The sequence below is a fragment of the Dipodomys spectabilis genome, unplaced genomic scaffold (genome assembly GCF_019054845.1).
Source record: "Dipodomys spectabilis isolate Male_0828 unplaced genomic scaffold, ASM1905484v1 ptg000089l, whole genome shotgun sequence".
Taxonomy (NCBI): domain Eukaryota; kingdom Metazoa; phylum Chordata; class Mammalia; order Rodentia; family Heteromyidae; genus Dipodomys; species Dipodomys spectabilis.
Window position 1 is genome coordinate 18,195,000 of NW_024870766.1, and position 19,939 is coordinate 18,214,938.

Genomic DNA, 19,939 nt, shown 5'->3' on the forward strand with positions numbered 1-19,939 from the left:
AATATACTCAGGTACTTTTATGGACATTTAACATCTTAGTATCAATCAAACCTTTTTTTGCCCAAGTTTCTGATGTGAAAAGTGTACAAAACCTTTGGCATTTGTCCCTGTAACTCTAAGACAGAGAGAGAGAGAGAGACAGAGAGAGACAGAGGCAGAGACAGACAGAGACAGAGACAGAGACAGAAACAGAGACAGAGAGACAGACAGAGACAGAAACAGAGAGAGAAAGAGAGAGACAGAGAGAGACAGAGAGAGACAGACAAAGAGACAGAGAGACAGAGAGAGAGAGAGAAAGCTGGGAGTGGTGGCTCATACCTGTAATTCTAACTACTCAGGTTGCTGAGATCTGAAGACCACAGTTTGAAGCTGGCCTGGGCAGAAAAGTACATGAGGCTCTTATCTGGCAGGAGTGGAACTGTGGCTCAAGTGGTAGAATGCCGGCCTTGAACAAAAAAATGTAAGAGCTAAGGAACAATGCCACATTCCGAGTTTAAGCCCCAGGGCCAGCAATATATACACACAAAAATAATGAATAAATAAATAAATAGGTAAATAAAATAAAAAACAAATATACAAATGCCTCTCCTTATTACCACCCAAAGCCAGCACTTTCTCTTCTCATTCAGGGACCTTGAGATAACATCCCACACAACTTTTATGTCTTCCTCCTCTTCTTTCTCCCTACTAATCCATCCAACAACTCAGAACTGGAAATTAACGCTGTGGCAATAAAGCCAAACCAGCCAAAAACAAAATAAGATGAACAAAATCAAAGCAACAAAACCTCCTGTCCTTCCATTCAACCAAAATACAGGTCTTCCTCCTTTGGGGCAGATCCAGACTCTGGTCTCTATCCAACTCTGCATCTTTGTCTAGGAATGATCGAGATTGTCAAAGACGCCACAACAATTGCCAAAATTCAGCAAAGCACAGTGGGCAACACAGGTGCCTTTAAAGATGAAGTCCTGAACCACTGGCTCAAAGAAAAATGCCCTATTGAAGAGAAGGTGAGTTCCTGTGTCCCCTCCCCCACCCAAAGCGCTCCAAGATCTCATCTACCCTGTAATGGAGATTCCACCAAAGGACCATCCAGTGTCCTACCTCCAGATATGCTGCATAGTGAAGGAAGGCCTTTACCCATGAGACAGTGGGGTTCAGGGCTTTCCCCTGATGACATAGCATATCTGAAACAGAGGCACTCCACATGTCTCTACTATTTCCTTCTCCTTTATTCTATGCTTTGCATAGAGTTTGGTTCTAAAAACTAATCTTTTAGTGCTGTGTGTGTGTGTGTGTGTGTGTGTGTGTGTGTGTGTGTGTGTGTGTGTGTGTGTGTGTGTGTGTGTGTGTGTGCTAGTACTAGGGCTTGAACTCAGGGCCTGGATGCTGACTCTTAGTTTTTTCACTCAAGACTGGTGCTCTACCACTTGAGAGTTTGGTTCTAAAAACTAATCTTTTAGTGCTGTGTGTGTGTGTGTGTGTGTGTGTGTGTGTGTGTGTGTGTGTGTGTGTGTGTGTGTGTGTGTGTGTGTGTGTGTGTGTGTGTGCTAGTACTAGGGCTTGAACTCAGGGCCTGGATGCTGACTCTTAGTTTTTTCACTCAAGACTGGTGCTCTACCACTTGAACCACATCTTCATTTTGGCGTTTTGGAGATAAGAAACATTTAGATTTGTCTTCCAGGGCTGACTTCAAACCCTCATCAGTCACAGATGCCTGGCTAGTCCTTTTTGTGGCTGTTTATTTTTGTTGTTCAGCACCAAGATTTTAGCAACTATATGTAAATTCTTTCCTACCTGGGAAATACCACATCACCCAAACAAGCAATGTATAACTTACTGTAGTGTAAATGGTAAGTTAGGGACATTGAAAATGCCAGGCTGCCAGTCCTCTGCAGGGAACAGACTCCTCTCAAGCTGGGTGCTTACACTGGCTGGCTGGCTGGCATTTAAAGCTCTATGGCTTAACACTCCCAATTTGCATATTTAGCAGCCGTTTGGAGGAAGAAACGCAATTAGTAACACTTGCTAATCTGTTTTACATGTGGATTTGCGAGTACAGACCAACTCTATGATGGTCACGAACAAGACACACGTTCACCAGTGAAGGAGAAATTGCTCTGGCTTCTGTCTAGTTGTGGGCAAGTGATTCACGGCAAGGATGTGAACCCTATAATTAAATTACTGTTGCTTTTGGCCTTGATCATCCGCTCTTCCTCGAAAATATAAAGCAGGGAAATGTAAAAGCTGGCACTCAGTAGATACAATGCTAATGAAATCAGGCACAACTCACTGACTCTCTGAAATCAGTTGCTTTTTTTTTGAAAGCGATTTGTAATAGATTTATGCTGCTCTTTGTAGTTAGAAGGCAATTAATATTCGACACTTCTTTAGTTTCAGGCAGCTGTGGAGAGATTTGTCTATTCCTGTGCTGGCTACTGTGTGGCCACTTTTGTTCTTGGAATAGGCGACAGACACAATGACAATATTATGATCTCAGAAACAGGTGAGTTTGTTTGTTGTAGAACAGTCCTTTATTGTAGTAAAATGCACATCACATAAAATTTCCTGTCGTAACTATTGCCAAGTGTTCAGTTGAATGGCTTTAAGAGAATCTGATTGTTGCCCATCTATCACCACCGCCCTCCCCTCCAGAATATCCACTTTCTCCACATGTCCTTGTGAAATACTACCTCCCCTTCTGTCCTCACAGCACACAGCCCAGAACTCTCATGCCTTCATTGTCCTAGATAGATCCCACCCCTTTGAGGACTCAGGAGTGCGTAAGGGAAGAAAAGTAGGAAATGAGGCTTAAAAGTAAAAGTTAACGGTTTGGGGATGTGGCTTAGTGGTAGAGTGTTTGCCTAGCATGCATAAAGCCCTGCATTCGATTCCTCAGTACCACATAAACAGAAAAAGCTGGAGGTGGTGTTGTGGCTCAAGTGGTAGAGTGCTAGCCTTGAGCAAAAGAAGCTTAGGAACAGTTCCCAGGCCCTGAGTTCAAGCCCCAGGACTGGCAAAAAAAAAAAAAAAGTAAAAGTTAAGCCGGGGGCCAGTGGCTCATGCTTTGTAATCCTAGCTACTCAAAAGGCTGAAATTTGAGGATCACAGTTTGAAGCCAGCCTAGGCAGGAAAGTTTATGAGACTCTGATCTCCAATAAACTAATCAAAACAAACCAGAAATGGTGCTGTGGTTCAAGTGGTACAGGGCTAGCCTTGAGCATAAGAGGTTCAGGGACAGAATGCCCAGACCCAGAGTTCAAGCCCCAGGACTAGCAGGAAAAAAAAGTAAGAATATGGTTCTTGGTTGGCTCAGATAAAAATGTCATCCAGTCCCTATCTCAACAAATGAACCAGGCATGGTCATGTGTCCTTGTAATCCTTGATACTAGAAGGTATCATTACAGGATCATGGTCTAAGCTCAGCCTCAGGCAAAAACAGGAGACCCTATGATCAGTAAATAAAGCATAAAAAAGATGGAGATATGGCTCAAGTTGTAGACTAGGTGTCTATTAAGTGAAGACCCCAAATTTGAACCCCAGAACTAAAACAGGTAAACAGTAATTCAGAGTGAAAGCTTGAACTCTCCCTTCTTGTCTGTCCATTCTGATAGGGGCCAGTACTGGTCACTGTATTATATTTTTATATATGAATTTTGAATAAATAAAAGACTAGAGTCTGCCAGACATGATCGCACACACCTGTAATACTAGTCTCAGGGGCTAAGTTAGGAAGATCAGGAATTTGAGGCCAATCAATGCCCTGTAATATCCATCTCAACAAACAACAAAAAGGAAAGGAAACTGGACAAGGTACCCCAGTATTTATTTATTTCCTGTAAGGATAAGCATAACACAAGAGATAAGTCATTTGTGGACTATCAAAATGATGAAGGAACAAATGAATATGAAGAAATGATATGGTGGTAGAAATTGACAGAGAAGGGATTCAAAGTGACATACATATTAGCGCTCTTCAGAGGCAGCAGGTGTATAGAAGCCCCTCCCCCAGGCATGAGCTATCAGTCTGTCCCTGAGTAACTTGAAAACCATGAGCAAGTCTTAGGCATATCATGGTGACATATTAGTCAGGGTGTTGAGTGTATGTTTCTAAGAATACTTTTGAGTCAAGAATGTCTTTTAATGGCATTTGGCTCCCGTCAGAAGCACAGCAGAAGGTTATAAAACACGCCTCATTCAAAAAAATGCTCTGTGGCTACTACTTCTTTCACACACCTGCTAAGACCAAAAATACCACAAGCTAAGAAAACAGGAAAAAATACACTTGCACAAGATAGCACATTTTTAGTCAATCCAAAAATCATTTCAAGAAACTAAAGTGTTATTACAAGTACTCATGCTATGTAATGATGTCAGACATTTTCTTCTTTTAAGGAAACCTATTCCATATTGACTTTGGACATATTCTGGGGAATTACAAAAGTTTCCTAGGCATTAATAAGGAAAGAGTGCCATTTGTGCTGACTCCAGACTTCCTGTTTGTGATGGGGACATCTGGAAAGAAGACAAGCCCACACTTCCAGAAATTTCAGGTATGTCTCCTTTGACTGCAAATACCAAGCAACCAGGTGTGGCAGCGCATTGCTTTCCCGTCTCCTTCCTCCTTTCACTTGGGGCTCATCCAGCCTTTACTTCTGCTATGGCACCCCAGCCTCCCTCATTACTTCTTCCCACTCCCCAAGTGGAAACTGATGTGTCCCAGTTACCCTCCTACCTAAGACAAAACAAGTGAAGAATTTCCCTGAGTGGTGACGCTTAGGGTGACAGTACAGGAGGCCAGGGTGAGGCCGGGGTGGGGCTGGAGGTGAAGAAAGGCCGGGAAGGGAATCAGGAAAAAAAGGCTTAGGACTGGATATATATCCAGTCATTGCATCGACTAGAAGACTCAGACTTCACACAGAGTTTGGGGGCTCTCCGATCATCATGAGCTGAATTTTATTTCTATGTGTTTTTATCACATGATGAAGACAGAGATCTCCTTGGCTTACCTCCTGGGCTTAACTTGCCTCTGCAAAGTAAGAAGGAAGCATCCCTTTCCCCATCGAAAGCTATTCAGCCTGGCCCACTTTCTACTCCGAGCTTAGATTTGTCGTACTTGTCTAGTGTCCACTTGAAAATGTCCACAAGTCTCCCATAGCTCTGGGAATGTTCAGTCTTTGCATATTCTTACATTCTTGCCTGGTCTATATCCTCAGTGTGTGTGTGTGTGTGTGTGTGTGTGTGTGTGTGTGTGTGTGTGTGTGTGTGTGTGTGTGTGTGTGTGTGTGTGTGTGCACTCATGCATGCATGCGCATGCACCAGTACTAGGGCCTAGACACTATTCCTTAGCTTTTTTGATCAAGGTCAGCACTCTACCACTTGAACCACAGTTCCACTGGCTTTTTGCTGGATAATTGAAGATATGACTCACAGACTTTCCTGCCTGGGCTGGCTTCAAACCTCGATCTTCAGATCTGAATAGGTAGGATTACAGATATGAGCCACTAACACAGCTCATATCCATTCTATCTTGTTGTTTGTTGGTTTTTTGGATTGGGGTTTTTTTTTTTCTTTTTTGGTGCTGAGCCTGGGGCTTGAACTCAGAGCCTGGGCACTGTCCCTGAGCTTTTTGGCTTAAGGTTAGCACTCTACTACTTTAGCCACAGCTTCATGTCTTGGGTTTTGGTGATTAGTTGGAGATAATAGTCTCACAAATTTTTCTGCCCAGACTGGCTTCAAACCATGATCCTCATATTTCAGCCTCCTGAGTAGTTGAGATGATAGGCCTGAACCACCAGTTCCTGACTTATATTGTTTTGACTCAGAAATTTGAAGTGTCCAATAAGAACATTTTACACTTTTAAATCCAATAAACATTCATGAATACAGTTCAACATAAAACAGAGAATGATTTTCCTGAGTTCCCTCTTAAGTAGCCACCTCCACTAGTGTAGTTAAACATGCGACGATTTGCACTGTGCCTCTCAGGAGCAAGTCTTTTCCCCAAGTTCCCTCCTGAGTCCTAAGTTCCAGGTGATGCTGGGGAGGTACCATGGGCCTTGAGCTTCCTAGGAACATGTACCAGGAAGTATTTCCTTGTAACCGGGTATTCCTGGTTGTTCTTCAGGCTGATTTTCCACTTAATAATTACAAGTTCCAGTGGTATCACAGAAACAGAGATTTCTATGGTTCGATAATCTTAGGGTTTCAGTGTGTGTGTTTCTGCATAAACACAAATAGGTTTCAGACTTGACACAATTCAGTCCTGCTTTGCTTTAAAGTTTAAAAATGTATATTTTGTAAATTTCCTGGAAGAAATAAACATGCTTTAGAAAAAAAGAATCTGGAAGAATTCTACCTTTTAAGGGGAAAAAGTAGTCAGTTTTACCTTCCTGGAAATGAGGTTCATCTGACTAGCAGCAATAAATTATCACTCAAAGAATCATACAACCACAGGAATTTGAACTTGATGGAAATTATATATATATAACACGTTATATGTAATATATAATACATAGTATATAATATATAACATGCAACATATTATATACACACATATTTCTCTTCCTTTTTATGATGAATGGGATTTGAATTCAGAATCTCACACATTTGCTAAGCGGCTATTCTCACTTGAGCCAAATGTCCCAGCCCTTTTTGCAAATTAGCTTATTTTTAGGGCAGGGTTCTAGCTTTTTCTCCAAGCTAGTCTCAGACTACAATTCTCCTCCTACCTGTCTCTCCTGCATAGCTGGGATTCAAGCATGAACTACACCTAAAATGACCCACCTCTCCTGTGACTGACAATGTTTCCCTAAGCCTACCCCACAGTAACTAGTTTTCTTGTTTTCTTTGTTGTTATTATTGTTACTTTCTGTCATGAAAAGATCTTTAATATGGGGAGGCCAAGGAGAGAGTCCCTGGCCTCACTGGCAGCTTCCACCCTTGGCAATACACTTGCAATAAGCCCTCACACAGGCTTTCCTCTTGTGCTAGGAGTGTTTCTCCACCTTTTTGACCACGCTGCTCTTTGAAACAGACAAACTTGACTTTGAATCTTAGTCCTGCTGTTTAAAAACTGTCTACATGGGGAAACTTTCTCATCCTTTCAGAGCCATGCTTTCTTCATGGTAAAGATGAGATAAGGCTTACTTCATGTGATGTATTTAGGGATTATTTACTTACTGTGTTTTTTATAAAGAGAAGGGTTCATTTAGTTTACAGTCCTGAAGGCTCCAGGCCAAGCCTGAGCAACTGAGGCTCTGGTCCTCTGCTGAAACCAGATGGTAATGTGAGCTCACATCTAGGAGCAAACTGCTCCCATCTCCAGCCAGGGGCAGAGCTCAATATGTATAATACTTAGGCCAGCACTTAGAACAATGGAGATTCAGTAAACCACAGTCAGCATTAATATGTCTATCACAGAGGATCTCCAAACTTCAAAAACTGCTAAGCCGAGAAAACATTTTTGCAGTGCGATCCTAGGCAATATATAAAACGTAGTTTGTTCTGGTTAAAAAGCACATGGACTCCCAACTCTCCCGTTCTGCTTTCCCTCCCCTCTCCCCCTCTCTGCTCACCTTCTTCCATCTTTCCCCGCCTTCCTTACACAAGAGGAAGCTAAATACCAGAATCAGAAAATCATGAAACTACAGAATTTCCAAAGTTTTCCTGCTTGGCAAAGATGGGTAGCAAAATATTCAGCATTTAATTCAGATGGGAAATTTTTTACTTTCCTCGATTCTACTACTCCAATATGCGCTGTTTCTTTGTCCTTATGCTTTCTTTTGGAATTAAAATTCTTAACCCTCAGGGAACACATGTTTAAACACTATTGAGCAAACAGAGCTTCGGAATCTTGTATAACCAAGCTGTCATCTTTAGGCAAGCTGGGAAATGATGTGTACATTTGCATTTTGGATGAAAGATGTCCTCATTTCCAGTGAATTGCTAATTTGGACCTGATAAGGTTGATTAATACAAGGTGTTTTTTGTTTCAATAACTTGTGAAGAAAGATGCAAAGAAGTTGACCCATTTTCTGCTAAGATGAAGTGAGCTTTTCCACAAAGAATAAAACCATGAGTGCCCATGGCTTGGGAAGGGAAATGAAGATCTGAAAGAGGAAGGCTGAGCTGTCTCACCTCTTTCCCTTCTAAAGTAGCTGGTCTAGCCTGGAACTCTTATTTTTATTTTTGCCAGTCTGGGGCTTGAACTCAGAGCCTGGGCATTGTCCCTGAGCTTCTTTTGCTCAATGCTAGCACTCTACCACTTGAGCCACAGCTCTACTTCTGACTTTTTCTTTCTGTGGTACTGAGGAATCGATCCCAGGGCTTCATACATGCTAGTCAAGCACTCTACCACTAACCCATAGTCCCAGCCCCAAGCCTGGGACTCTTATTCATAAGTTACTTTTAGAATAAGGAAATAGTTTCAAAAGAAACTATAATTACAGAGACACCGAATTAAGGTCCACTATTTCAGTCTAACAGCTCTGGAGCAGCATCTTACCAGACAGGTATAACTTAATGATGACAAGTTTCATAAATCTCCTTAGAAAAATATCTCCATGGGAGAGATGATGGAAGGAGTGACACTGATCAAGATGCATTGGACATATAAATTGACATAATCAATCAAAAACCTTTTGTACAACTATTTAAAGACAATAAAAATCAATTTATTCAAAAGAAAATACAAAGCATTAATATGATGAAGATGTTATTAGGGAAAGAAAAGACAGAAAACCATTTGTTTTTAAAAAATGAAAACAGAGCTTAACTGATAATGTGTGTGTGTATGTGTGTGTGTATGTGTGTGTGTGTGTATGTGTGTGTGTGTGTATGTGTGTGTGTGTGTATGTGTATGTGTATACTGGTGCTTGAACTCAGGCCTGGCCACTGTCTCTAAGCTTTTTTGCTCAAGACTAATGCTTTAACTTTGAGCCATAGCTCTACTTCTGGCTTTTTGGTGGCTAACTGGAGATAAGAATCTCACAGATATTCCTGTATGGGCTGGGTTTGAATCATGATACTCAGATCTCAGCCTCTTGAGTAGCTAGGATTACAGGCATGAGCCACAGACACCCAGCCAGTGATATTTATTCAAATAAATATTATACTTTTTCCCAAAGAGCAGAATGCAACATGAAATACATACATATAGCACACATTCAATACAAGACAGTTTTCAAGGAGCACAACTTCTCTTATAAACCTGTATGTTTAAGATCTTTGCACACAATAGGCACTAAGCAAATGTGCAAGGTAAATCTGGTCATCTGGGGAGCCAGTAGCATTCAGAATCACAAACATGTAAAGCAGGCAGTTTGGAAATGTCCTTCAAAGGCTCTTGCCCCTAGATGTCACTGTTAAGAAGCGTTTCCTCAGCCTTCCAGTCCTGCTCCTTGTATTACTTGAATCTAGGCTGCTGGAAATTTTCTTGCAAGTGTTCCCAGGCCCTGCCCTGTCTCTAGTACCGCAATCTTGTCCCATGCCAGGGTACACAAGGCCTTCAGCCTGCAGGATCAGCGTGTGCCCTGTCTCCTTGCAGAGTGCAGACTCAGCAAGTTGTAAACTTAGAGTTTTGCAAGTTAAGTCCACCTCTATTCTGGAGGGCCAGGATAGAGCTGTCTGTTAAGCTGTTTCTAGGACTAAGGCATGGTCCTCTCTTGTCCAACTCACTGGAGATAGACCATCCATCTGACATTCGGGTGAGGATCACTCCACCTTCTACTATTCCTCACTACTATTCTCTGCCTCCTCCTTTATGCAGGAGTCTCCGTGTGTGTGTGTGTGTGTGTGTGTGTGTGTGTGTGTGTGTGTGTGTGTGTGTGTGTGTGTGTGTGTGTACTTGTAACTTGATGCCCGGCCCTTCTCAGTCTCCTGTACCACCCTGTCATAGTGACCAGGCCCTGTTCACCCATTCAATGTCCTGTCAAAAACAGGATATTGATTCAGCATGCATTTGTTAAATACCTACTATATTTCAGGTGCTGGGCTATGCATATAAGGTCCACATTGCTCTTGGAAAAACTGAGAGCTTTCCAGTTTAGTCTTCTTCAAATATAATTATTCTCCAATCCCTTGTGATTTTTACGTCAGTGAGCCTTGCCCCAAGACTGAACTTGAAGTTTTCCCCCATCTCACACGGGCAGATTGTCTCTACTATGCCAAGCGCAAAGCAGACATACTGTTCCAGATGCCATGCAACAGAAGGGAGACCCAAACAAAGTTGGTGCTAAGAAAGACCATGCAGAGCAAGTTAGGAGTGGTTTAAAGAAGGGGCAATTACTCCTAGCCTGAGGATAGAAAAGGTTCCTTCAGACAAGGAAGTATTCTTATGGGACCTTTGGGGCTGAATCCAATCTCCTTTTGTCAGTAAGATGCAGGGATGAGAGGGAACATCCAAGCAGAAAGAACAGCATGAACAAGTAGATTGAGAAAAGTACATGCAATCAATATTTAGAAACAACTGCCCAGTGTGGATGGAGCATAGGTATCCATGGGGTATGTAGTAGAATTTGAGTCAAGGAATGAAATTTGGGTCCAACTTGAAACACTGCATGGGCTGGAAAAAGCAGTTAGAGAACAGAGCAAAGCAAAGAAGTCCTTGGGAGCTCAGTGGATTAACCAGAAATTAGTCTAATTAAGGTCTATGGTAGGTCAGATGGGCCATGAGAAGTGCATCTGTCACAATGTACCAAGCTGATGAAGCATTCCTTCTTGGAATGTGTGCTCAGGACCACTAAACTAGGTCATCCTCCTCCATCTCAGGATGAACACTGAGTACTTCACATCTTTCCATGTTATCCATGGGAAGAGACCTACAAAGAAATGCCCAGCATCAGCCATTTGTAGCCATCTGAACATGTTGGTGTAATGTCTCCTCCACATGAAAAGCTCTGTGGGGTCATCAGGTTGTTAAGCCTTCATTAAGTTTATTGAATTTAATCACTGTTCTTTTGGCAGAAGATATGAATCCAAGACTGGAGAGATGGCCTTGGGCTGGATTTATGGGCTAATCTATCAGCAGTATCACTCAGTGCCTAAGATATTAGACCTAATCAAGAGTAACTATTCTTCTGACATCATTCTTTCTCACTGTTTAGTTTCTCTGAGAGAATTGTTTTGTCTGCCTTAAGAATACTATCAAGGATGCCATTTGTCATGTTACAAAGTGTTTTCTCCATAAAAATTCTCTTGAGAAATTTGTATGGGGCTTAGTTGCTACAAAAGTACTGTCTCGCTTAAAGAAATAGAGTTATGATTTAAAAACAAAACTCTTCTACTCATTGGATGAAGAAATGAATTAGAGTTTCTTTTTGACTAGAAATATTTGAAAATTACCCATAGTAATGTATAGGATTTGTGATATGAGGTTTTAAATCAGTTTCGGATAGTTTTCTTTGTTATTCTCTTTCCTTTTTCTATATTATTTTGAGTTTTGTATATCCAACAGTTACGACTTAAATTCTTATTGAAACAAGGTAAATATACATAGAGAGAGACCAATGTATACAACAGATTATTTGCAGCCTTTAGGTTTCTAACAAATACCTCGCTAAATATTTGAGAAGACAACTGTTCAACCCTTTTCCTTTCCAACATCTAGTCTGAGGATAACTTTCAAGTTCATGGTCATAAGACCCCTAATTCCAATTCAGTAAGTACACAGCTAATTGCTAGATATCCTTTCCTTTTAGTTTTACCAGAGAGTACTTTTGCATTATGAATTTTGCTAATCAACGACCATCTCTTTCAAAATAACTCCTGAAGGTATTGGTTTGACAATGCATGGTTTCTATAAATGATAAAATTCTTAACCCTGGACTAAAATGTTTCTCTCCCACAGGGTTCTTTCTCTAGCAGACAGACACATCACTGCTGAAGAAAAGTAAATAAGTTGAGACTTGTTTTTCTTGAATTATGAATATACGTAAGCTTCTCATCTCTCTCTCCCCTCAGCTAAAAATCCTTCACTGGAGCTTTTGCTTTCCTGGCTTTTCCTTGCTTTTGTTTGTCCGTCTGTAACTTGTTCATTTTTGTGAATATATACAGTAATACCTCACTTGAACTTCATTTCTGGAGGAAAATGGAAGGTTTTGATTGTAAGAAAAATATTCCATGTAGCCTTGGATGGTCTAAAGCAGATACAGCTCATAAATGCTTAAGCAATTTGATGATTGTGAATGGAAATAATTTGTTTTTAGTCAAGGAAGTTAGCAAAGTGGTAATAATTTTTTTTGTTTCCAAGACTTATAAGGGTGGTAGTTTGTAAAAACAATTCTTCCTTTTAGTATTTAGACTCTGTAATTAAATTGACAATGAAATTAAGAGCAGCTAATAAATAGGCTCAACCTATTTATTAGCTACTAATATCATTCCAGCTAATGACATTAATCATAATGTAATGCTTTCTTCATTAAACCAAGTCTCTCAAACCAGATTCTACCCCTGCTCCCTTCTCCACTCAATAATGCAAAGCCTTAGACAGATAATTGAGTCAATAATGTTTGAAGTCAATGTCAGGTAGCCCTGGGAGCAGGGAAAAATCCTTCAAGAGCTAGTAACTTCTGTCTTCTGGGTATTCCCCTAAGTTCCCAAACCACATCCTTCTTGTCCCTTGAACCGCAGGCCAGAGCAGCATGGTCAGGAAATGTTACAAACCCTGTAACTGAGTGCAGAGGACAGAAATGAAACTTTTGGTGCTTAGGGGGAATAGCAGGTGCTCCACCATTGTCCCACAGCAAGAGTGGCACTCACAGATGCAACCAGTGGGCACATCTGTCTAATCCTCAGAGGGCCAGCGTGAAGACAGCCTCCCTTCAACACTGGTTAGAATCAGGCTTATCACCCATTCCAACCTACCTTACCCACCAATGTCTGGACCATGTTGAAGAGTTGTTTAGATAGATGGTTTAGGTGGGAAAATGTCATTAGCAATGAGAGATGAGTGTGTTCAAACACAACTCTTCATGATGTCTACTAACAAAAGCCAACCTGTGATAGGTTGTATCATAAATGGCAACTCCTTTGTATAATTACTTAAATATAATTTTTAAAAATCATATCGGGGTAGAAAGGTGGCTCAGTGGTAGAATGCTTGCCTTGCATGCATGGAGGCCCTGGGTTCGATTCTTCAGTGCCACATAAGCAGAAAAAGCTGGAAGTGGCACTGTACCTCAAGTGGTAGAACGCTAGCCTTGTGCTGAAGAGCTGAGGGACAGCGCCCAGGCCCAGAGTTCAGGCCCCACAACTGACAAAAATAAATTAATTAATTAAATAAAATAAAAACATATCAAAAGAAAAAAAACCCAACCCATTAGATCTCCCCACAGCCATATGAAACTGGTATGATTATCACTAAGGATCTGAGTTCATTCAGCTAGGTGGGGCTCTGCTGTTTCCCCCGGCTCCTCAGCCCATCAGAGGTGGCCATTTTTTCTGATATGCATGGGACATGCAGTTCTATTTGGAGAGGACATTTTCTTTTTCATAGAAGAGGCTCTGTGTGAAAACCAGCACTAGCCAAACAATTAGAGCCAATAAAAGGTACTTGAGCTGGGGATGTAGCTCAGTGGTAGAGCACTTGCCTAGCATGCACGAAGCCCTGAGCTCGGTCTTCAGCAAACCTTCCCCAATAATAATAGTTATTCCTATGGGCGAGATGGCCTTCCAGAGCAGGACAATTCCTTTCCCATAATGGGTCCCTTTGTGTAAGGCAGGGACTTTTAAATCCACATGTCACCATAATACAAGTATTTACTGAGTACCTATGGGTTTATGTGGAAATTGCCTCCCCTCAAGTTAATTTCCCTCTTTGAAATTTGTCTATTAAAAAGAGATTGACCACATAGTGGGCTCTCACAGGAGGGGATTTGCCTGGAGTCCCCCCCCACCCCCCAGTGTATAGAACGTTAGAAAATAATTAAAAATCAAAATGTGCTCTAAATCAAAATCAAAAGACATCCGCTAGCACACTGGTGTGAAAATTGCAAGAGTTGGGAAATTAATGAGACTATAGCCTGAGGTGAAGTCTGCTGTTAGCCTCTGTAATTACCCAGAAAGGGGGAGTCATCAGTGTGTCCTATGGGTGAGCAAAGAAAATGATTTCCGGACATCAATGGAGTCATTAAGAATGCAAAAGCGCTAATGCACTGGGGCCACAGTCAGGGAACACTTAGACCTGGGCTCCAACAAGAGCAGCCCAGACAGACTTTGGGGTGTGTTGAGGCTCCTGCCTCATGAGAAATGGAAGAGGCGCCGAGGCTGTGGTAGGAAAGGGAGAGGACTGATAACTCCTGCTTTCTCACTGTGGCGATTTATATAAATTGCCTCATTTAGAAGATGCCAGAGTAGTCCAGCCTGTGTCCAGCCCTGACACAGAGTGACAGAGGCCCAGCCATTGTCATTCCAGGAACTCTGCCACATACAAACGATACATATAAGATCATTTAAAAGCAAACAGAAAAAAAATCACTGTTAATGTTATTTCCAACATTCTCCTTGGCAGTCCTGAAGCTTGGTCTTGGAGATGTACACTTACTAAGCAGGTACTCTACCATATAAACCACATCTCCATCCCCTTTGTAGGGTCTCATTTTATGCCAAGGCCAGCCTGGGAAGCAATCCTTCTACTTGTACTTCTCCATGTTGTTGGAGATGACAGACTCACCAGGGTGCCCAGCCATTGTGTTTCTCCAGTGCTACCATGAGCAGCCTATTGATTGAGATGGAATTTAGTGAACTTTTGTGTCCTAAGTCACCTATTTTGGCCTTCCAGTAGGTAGGATTACAGGCCTGAGCCATCACAGCTAGATTCTTTCTTTTTTTAAATCTAGAACCCTTCTGTTAATGATAACATATATGTCATAAACACTTTTATGTATGCTTATTGAACATCCATCTTCACTATCATTCATATAGCTGCAAGCATCCAACTGCCATTGCTTTGCAGGAACCCTTTTCCAATCCATCTCCTAGGAATGGTTGGGTAAAAGCATATAGCTATTTAAGAAGTCAACTTTGTTAAAGAACATTTCACAAACAGCAAAATGTACCCTTTTAGGTACAAGTTCTCACTGCAACTAAGTTCTATGACATTTATAAGCTTTCTTACAAATGATGCTTTTGATGCATGCTTTTAAATGATGTGCTGGTCAAGTTACACCTGTTCCCATCACCATCTGCCTATGATAGGCAATGTTGGACATTATCTTCAAAACACTGAAATTCCAAATTTTCCATTCTGCAGATGAGTAGTTTCATATTTATGTTTCACTTCCTTGCTTCCTAATAAAGCAGCGTATTTTGTAGGTTTATTATCTATTTTTGTTTTATAGTGTGAATAAAACATATCATCCTGTGCCTATTTTTCCTCTTTTGATCAGTCTGCCATTTAAAAAAGTTGTTAAGTAGTTGCACAAAGGAAGTGGCATGTAGCAAAGCACTTTATAAATGCAGTGCTTCTTGACAGGTCACCCCTCTCAGCGTTCACACCGGTTCTTCCCAACCCACTGCTTCTCTCACTTTTAACTTCTTGACTATTCTTCACATTTATTCCTCTCCCCTTGGCCCCACCCCACCCCTTGCATTTACCCATTCCTGGTGCTTGATTGGCCTATTTTTAGTCCACTATTTTTTTCCTTTTTTAGGGATTGGTAAGAATTTTTAGCAGGGCTGGGAGAGTGATCTATCTTGATGTAAATAGTTGTGTTTTGTTTTTTTGTCATTGACCTCTATTAATGACTGCTGATCAATTTTTCCCACCAACACAGATTTCTGTAATCTCTACTTCTTTCCCACTTTGAAGTCGTCTCCATAAATGCCTTCCCACACCATGATTACTTAAATAATTACTTCTTTAATTCATTGAGAATTTATTTTGGCATATAGTGATCATTAACAAATGATTGTTCCAGTCTTATTTGTCAAATCTTTTCCCCACCAGTTTGAGAACTAGCCTTTATTGTATATTATATTTACTATACTCTCTCTTTTTGTTCTGTTTCACAAAATTCTTTCTTTATTTGAAAAAAGTCAATACTTTTTAACCACTTTTTTGGAGGGAATTTACTGCAGATTGAACTCACAGCCTCACATTTACAGAGCATTTATCCTACCATTTGAGTCACAAGCAGGGTGTTATTTATGTCCAGGCTTCCCTGGGCTGTGATCCTCTTACTTGTGCTTGCCCATATATAGCTAGAGATGACAAGCACATACCACCATATTAGTTGAGATGGCATCGAAAGAACTTTTACGTCCAGACTGGTCTCAGACTTTGATCTCTAATTCCCAGATAGCTAGAATTACAGTCATAACCCACCACACTCAGCTCACACTATTCTTTAGAAAACATTTTATATAGTATCTATTATGGCAAACATTGGTTTTCATGACTATGATTTTTCAAACTGGATAAACTTAAAATCCTTTCTCAATTTAAACATTCAAAATGTATTTTATTATATATATTTATATACTATGTCTATATTATATGTTATACATATAAATATAGAATAAATGTATAATAATATAATATAGTATAATAATATATTATACATATAACATATATCATATAATATTATATATTAAATATAGAATAAATATATTATATAATATAATAATATTATAATATATATTATACATATAATATATATTATGTAATATTATATATTAAACATAGAATAAATATATAATAATATTATATAATATATTATATTATATAATATTATGTTATATACTTATTATATATTTATATGTAAAATATAATCTTGTTATATATTTATTCTATATTTATATGTTTTCAGGCTAATAAGAATATTTCACGTCTTGAAAATGAACATATTTATCTCTGAGAAACATTCTAAGTGGCTTCATTTAGTTAAGTTCTCTTTTATGTGATGTACTAATGTTTGAGTTTCTTAAAATAAGTTCTACATTGTTTGATGTGTATGTTACTCTAGCTACATGACATCATGTCAGTCAAACCTGTCATGTTCTTGTGGTTACTATTAAGCACTGAATCTGTTTGTTCCATTATATTCTCCAATTGGTAGCTCCTATTTTCAGATTATATTAATTAATTTCTGGTTTTTTTTTAAAAGAGGCTTTATTAAAAGCTAGCTGAAATAACATTGAACACTTCCTCCTTTCAGTGTCCAAAGAAGATAACTATGTCATTCACAAATACTTATCATTTTATCTTCACATGACTGATCTTATAGTTCATTTCTTTTCTGGCATTTCACTATGTAGAATCGTTTTGATAATACAAGATAATTCTTCACATATATTAGTTTACATGCTACTTTTTAAAAATCAGGGATAGATATTAATACAATTATTCTTCTGATGAACAAGTCTTGCACTTTTGACATGAATCTTTTTTGGCACATTTTTGTCCAGATTTTATTTGAAACATTTGAAATTTTCACTTGAAATATTTATACCTATAATGATTGACTTTTGTCTTCCTTGATGTGATACCTTTGTAAGTTATGGTATTGAGGCTGGGCTAGTCACATGTTATGAAATTGAGGACCTGCCACATTTTCCCATGCTCTGGAAGTATTTACATGACCTGATCACACTGTTGTTTAATGAGAAGGCCTAACTCACCTGAATCAGCTGCTTCACGGCTTTGAGGGGAGGCAGCAGCCATCATACAGTTTCAGAGCCTCTCACACTAAGTATTCAGAGTTTATATCAAAATTTCAAAATTAATTCAACCATTTTGGAAATCAGCGGAAAGCTAACTCATCTGTTTTTTTTTAGAAGCGAACAAAGTGGAAAGATGAAAACTAAATCTCAGACATATTTGTTGACACCAAGTTTATTAATTCCAGGATGGTGCTCAACACATGACTCAGTCCTCTTCATAGGCTGCAGATACTTCTACTTCTATTGTAAGTGCCTAGGAAAGAGACTGAACTGAAGAGTTAGATGAGGAGAGAAGATGGAACTTACCCAAATCAACTAATTGTCCTTGAGCACAACACAAAGTGTTGCTGAGATGAGTTTGTGTTCTTGTCAAGTTCTGAGGCTGAGACCCACTTCACTCATGATGGCTTCACTTACATAGTCTTCAGCCTACAGTTTACTGGAGCTTCACTGACAGCCTTTTCTTTTCCTCCATGCAGGATGTCTGTGTCAAGGCTTACCTGGCCCTTCGCCATCACACTAACTTACTGATCATCCTGTTTTCCATGATGCTGATGACCGGAATGCCCCAGTTAACCAGCAAAGAAGATATTGAATATATCCGGGGTGCCCTGACAGTGGGGAAAAATGAAGAGGATGCTAAAAAGTATTTCCTTGATCAGATAGAAGTTTGCAGAGACAAAGGATGGACTGTGCAATTTAACTGGTTCCTACATCTTGTTCTTGGTATCAAACAAGGAGAGAAACACTCAGCCTAATACTTGGGACTAGTTCAAAACAAAACAAAACAAAACTTAAAACCATACTGTTCTCCAGCTTACAAATCAATATGTCAGTCATCAGATGTAGATTTAAACATGTAATAGGACATGGTGGAATTTTTTTTTTCTTTTCTTGTGCTGGTACTGGGAATTGAATGCAAGCCTCACACTTTTGCCTGGCTTTTTCATTTATGGCTTACTCTTAGCCATACCTCCACTTTCCCTTCTGACACTTTCCTGGTTAGTTGGAAATTAGAGTCTCTTAGACTTTTCTGTCCCAGCTGGCTTTAAAATGCCTCAGTCATCAGATCTCAGATTACAGGCATGAGCCACAAGCAATCTGGCTTGGAAATTCTTTAGGATAATTGGTGATCTTTGTTTTCATCAGTTTACTCTCAAATTTGGCTCTAAAAGTTATGATCATTACGACCTCTGTTTCATTCCATAAATGATGCTTCCAAATGTCCCCTTGCTGTCTGAAGCTGTTACAGGTATGCTTCAAGCAGAAAGAGTAAGTTAGTCTTTTCTGTTGCTTTTGAAAGCAGAGTCCTACACAGTCCTGTGCAGCTAAAATGAACCAACACAGAGAGGAACAGCTGAACCCAGGGCCTCAGCCTTCTTTGGATGATTTGGCTGTAGAGTTATGAATAGGAAAACCAGAGATGAGCTCATTTACCTCAACTCTGCCCAGACAGTGAATGATCTCAAACAATTTGAGTAGTCTCACACTCAGGAGCAGGAAGTAGCTAGAGGGACTCTAGCTAGCATATATCCTTCCTGTTTTTCCAGCCTCTTCTGTGCTCAGGTGCCACTCCCCCACATTCTGTATGGATTCCTGAAATCTTCTGCTAGCACAGCCTCACCCTAGAACTCAGAATTAGCTAAAAAAAATTCTAGGATTACCTAAATTATAGGTACTGATTTATGAAGCTGTTGAATGGATTTTTAAGTATATTATCAAAGGAAGCATTCTAAAAAACATGACAGTATAGAAATGGTTTTATATTTTGATCTGAAGAGGATTCTTCTTTACTTTTGTAATAGACAAAAATATTTACTATCTGTAAAGGATTCAAAGTTGGGAAATTAGAAGTTGCCTTCTAATTTCTCAATTTAAGCTTCTCTTTTTAAAAATTTCATTGTCAAGGTGATGTACAGAGGAGTTACAGTTACATAAGTAAGGTAGTGAGTACATTTCTTGTCGAACCTGTGACCCCTCCCTCATTTTTCTCTTACTTTCCCTGGCCCCCAATTCCCCAGCCCCCAGTTGTACAGATCATTTCCAACTGATTGTCTTGTGAGTATCGCTGCTGCATTGGTTCACCCTTTGTCCTTTGTCTCACCGTTTTGTTGTTCCCCTTCCCTTCCCTAATTCAGATAAATGTATACGAAACACCAAGGGTACCAAAAATCAAATACAGTGACAACAGGGGATAAACCATAGGGAAAAAATACAAAAAAAACCAAGATGTGATCACATAGTACATTAAAAACAACAACAACAAAGAAAACCTCTT

General features: G+C 39.8%; 1 protein-coding gene across 8 annotated transcripts in view; it reads left to right on the forward strand.

Annotated features, from left to right (window-relative positions):
* Pik3cg (phosphatidylinositol-4,5-bisphosphate 3-kinase catalytic subunit gamma) overlaps positions 1-19,066 on the forward strand; it is a 35,172-nt gene extending 16,106 nt beyond the window's left edge. For 6 of the 8 annotated variants that reach the window (XM_042684696.1, XM_042684698.1, XM_042684693.1 and 3 more), the window contains 4 exons: positions 880-1,010; positions 2,395-2,506; positions 4,396-4,553; positions 18,141-19,066. In XM_042684696.1, the coding sequence (XP_042540630.1) occupies positions 880-1,010; positions 2,395-2,506; positions 4,396-4,553; positions 18,141-18,419 (680 nt within the window). In that variant the 3' untranslated portion in view covers positions 18,420-19,066. Of the gene's footprint in view, positions 1-879; positions 1,011-2,394; positions 2,507-4,395; positions 4,554-10,965; positions 11,350-11,848; positions 11,892-18,140 lie in introns of those variants that run through there. The other 2 variants (XM_042684699.1, XM_042684700.1) reach the window with 2 other exon arrangements.
* Positions 19,067-19,939: the final 873 nt, after the last annotated feature.